This window comes from Anneissia japonica, unplaced genomic scaffold, assembly GCF_011630105.1.
Source record: "Anneissia japonica isolate Jap-2015-1 unplaced genomic scaffold, ASM1163010v1 scaffold483_len1788099_cov177, whole genome shotgun sequence".
Classification (NCBI taxonomy): domain Eukaryota; kingdom Metazoa; phylum Echinodermata; class Crinoidea; order Comatulida; family Comatulidae; genus Anneissia; species Anneissia japonica.
Window position 1 is genome coordinate 842,354 of NW_022682587.1, and position 3,329 is coordinate 845,682.

Consider the following 3,329-nt stretch of genomic DNA (forward strand, 5'->3'; position numbering starts at 1 on the left):
TTAAATCTTGTATTTATTATTTTCTTTAAGTCTCATTTTCAATTATATTTTATATTTGTTATATATATTTGAAAATGCATTTGGTACGATACAAATAAATTAATTACAATAAAGACAACAAGGAAGTGAGAAACAGAAATTAAAAATCAAACAAGAACAGCTCATTCAGTAGAACATAAATTAAAGTTAATTAGCGTAAACAGTTTATTACATGAACATAGGCCTAATTAGTGATCAAGATCTACAAAAAATGGCTAACATATCCGAAAACGCCATTCCTCTACACCCAGGCCCAATGACTGTTTTCAAAAGGACCTACAGAGAATGAATGAAAATAAATGGGGAAAAAATAATGCCACCCTAGCTTTTAGCCTATTGCACTAAATACTGATATTCATCGTATATGTTGAGTATTTATTGGCGGTCACTGTACTTTATTATGAATAGGACTACAAATAGTAGGCCTATTGTACACTTATTTTTGATATAGGCCTACCATAATATATTTTAAATGCAAGGTTATTCCCAACACTTATATATCGGAACAAATTATAGACAATAAATCAATGGATAGAAAAGCAACTTAAAAAATGAAATAATGATAATATGTTAAAGATCGTAATTCAGTAAATATCCCATAGCCCATTGAGTGCAGGACCAGAGTCAAGCGTCTAACTTTTACTTTGATAGAACATAGAGTATGTCAAAACCACAGGCCCTAAACTTCCAGCCGGCGATGCAGTACACTGCAAGGAAGACGTTCCAAGTCCACTTGATACGCCGTGGGGTATCAACAATTGAAAACTACTTTTATACATTACCAGTGCGTTTTATAAATGAAATTAAAATCCCTGTAGTCATTTGGTACATTCAAGCGTTTAAAAACCATTTAATGATTATACATTTTAAATTTAAATATTTTGAAAAATTATTATAAAATTAATAACCCATATGGAATGGTAGATTCCATGGTTAATCAATGACGCAACAAAATATGTGCTTCGCTGTTTGAAAAGGGGTGAAAGCAATACATTGAACAGCAATCTAGAGAAAACACGGAGAAAACAATATTTTACAGTATACAATACAATACCTTCTTTAAAGAGCCTGATAATCATATATAATAAATATATTCTTTTACACTAAACTTCAAGAGTAATCAACATTGAAATAGAATAGAGTCTAGGTTTGTGCCGCATCAAAACACATGTTTCATCGGTAGAAAGGGGTGAGAGCAGTGCATGTAACTGCTAGCTGGAGAAAATTGTTTTTGTCTTTTTTTGAAACGTTTCTCGTCACATACAATGGATATACTGTTCCACCAAAGTTCCAGATTAATAAATATTAAAATAGATAACATATAGGCCTAGGACACCTGCTCACATTTATATCAGATAAAGGTACTAATATGAAGTTCAATATTTTTTTTGGTATTTCGCTAACACTGAAGGGAGTGTACCCTATCTACGTTCATGATCGAATGTAGGCCTACTGTAGACCGATATCTGTCTGTCATCCTAGATAGTTTTATTTAATAATCTTAATTAATACTAAAACGATATAAGAAATGATAATTTTAAAGACTAACTGTAAAAAAGATATAATTAGGCCTAACACAAAATCATAAAAATTGCCTGTTTTCAATTTTTAATTTTACTCCGTAATTTTTCTGAGTAAGCCAAAGCCTAGGCCTATCCATGGAGGTATATCTATGTCCTAGGCTTCTCCTAGTTTTATATTTCTGCTGTCTGTTGGTTTTGATCGTAACGGTGACGATAATCTCGATAAATTATTAATGTAATTCTCAGAAATATAACGTGAGCTTGCGTTACTTCCAATTACGAGACGTTTTTGTTTGTGTTAATTGGGTTTTTACACTAAGCCTGTTATCAATTCCCCACTACGAAGTGGAGTAGTCCAGGAAAATAATCCCAACGCGTGGCCAACTATGGGATTAAACTGCCTTTAATCGCATTGCGTGGTCCACTCGTATACGCGTTGCTTATTTTGCAAGGCTCCCTTATTGTTTTCATTTTTGCTGACACGAGCTTCATTGCAATCTCTCGTAACTACTGCCATTAGTTAGTATTGCTATGAAGTATACAGTAGGCACTTATTACTATAATTATATATATAATTTTCAAAAGGAAGTAATTAAACTAGCCACATAGTATGCCCATCCTCATCCAACACAAACATGATGATTACTATACCTTAGTACTGGGGTCTTCATAGAATCTGAATGGACCGTTGAACATGAAAATTCCATTAGCGTACAGTGTGAGTGGTACATGTTCTTTTGTTTGCAGCCTAGCACCACCTGCCGTATGTTTCACCTCTTTCAGGCCTTCTCCAGCGATGATATTCAGTTCTTTGATGTTTTCAATCACTCTATCAAAATCTACTTGGGTTTTATCTGTGGCAACCGATGCAGCTGCAAAGATGTGAATATGATTTGATAAGATATTAACATAGATTTGTTATAATAATCAAAAGAAGAAAAAAAACAAAACAAAGCCGAATAACATATTACTCGTTATTGATAGATTTTTTTTTCTTAATTTCATGTTGATGCCAAAAATATCTTATTTAAAGAAAAAATATATCAAAGTGCAATTATTTAGATTTGCAATTGAATGATTTACAAAAGCCACGAAGAGGTAATATCCGCCTCAACATCGGAAACAACACTATGTTAAAAGTTTAAGCTGTCTTTCAGCTGTTTATCTTTAAAAGGTTTTCTCAAGAACTCATCTTAGGAATTTATCTCAACCAAGAATACAGCAATATCCTTTCTCCTATACTTTGCTGTTTGATTAGTGCTGAATATATACAAGGCTTGCCTTCCCATAACCAGCATACTGTTACTAAATATTAAACTGAGTAATTAGCATAATAATGTGCCAGTATTGTATACTTTTGTACAGAGAAGCTGTAATACTTTTACTCATAACTTCAGCAATCGTGAGTCGATTCCAGTAAATGACCCATCATTTTGAACCTTATAATGCAGAGGACTGCAGTATATTAAAAAGTCAATTTATTGTTTTAGTCACTGATGCTGATTTTGGCATGGCAAGCCTAATATATATAAATCATCATTGATAAAGATAAGAAATCTACAGGAGTAAACATAACATTTTATCCCAAAAAGCAATGTAAAAATAATTACTTCAAAGTTTTGAACATAACTTTAATGCCTATGACAAAAATATCATGTCACATACAAATTTTCAATAAATTGTGGAAAATTTCAGATGTATGTATTTTATTTATGTATTAATCTGCCTATGTAGCACTACAGTAGAAAGATGTAAACATATATATGT

General features: G+C 32.1%; 1 protein-coding gene across 1 annotated transcript in view; it reads right to left on the bottom strand.

The window, feature by feature from the left end:
- The window catches only part of LOC117104937 (UBX domain-containing protein 11-like), an 18,454-nt gene extending 16,016 nt beyond the window's left edge, over nucleotides 1–2,438 (bottom strand). The window contains exon 1 of the mRNA XM_033246283.1: nucleotides 2,214–2,438. Within this exon, the coding sequence (XP_033102174.1) occupies nucleotides 2,214–2,258 (45 nt within the window). The 5' untranslated portion in view covers nucleotides 2,259–2,438. The remainder of the gene's footprint in view (nucleotides 1–2,213) is intronic.
- Between the last annotated feature and the right edge of the window lie 891 nt (nucleotides 2,439–3,329).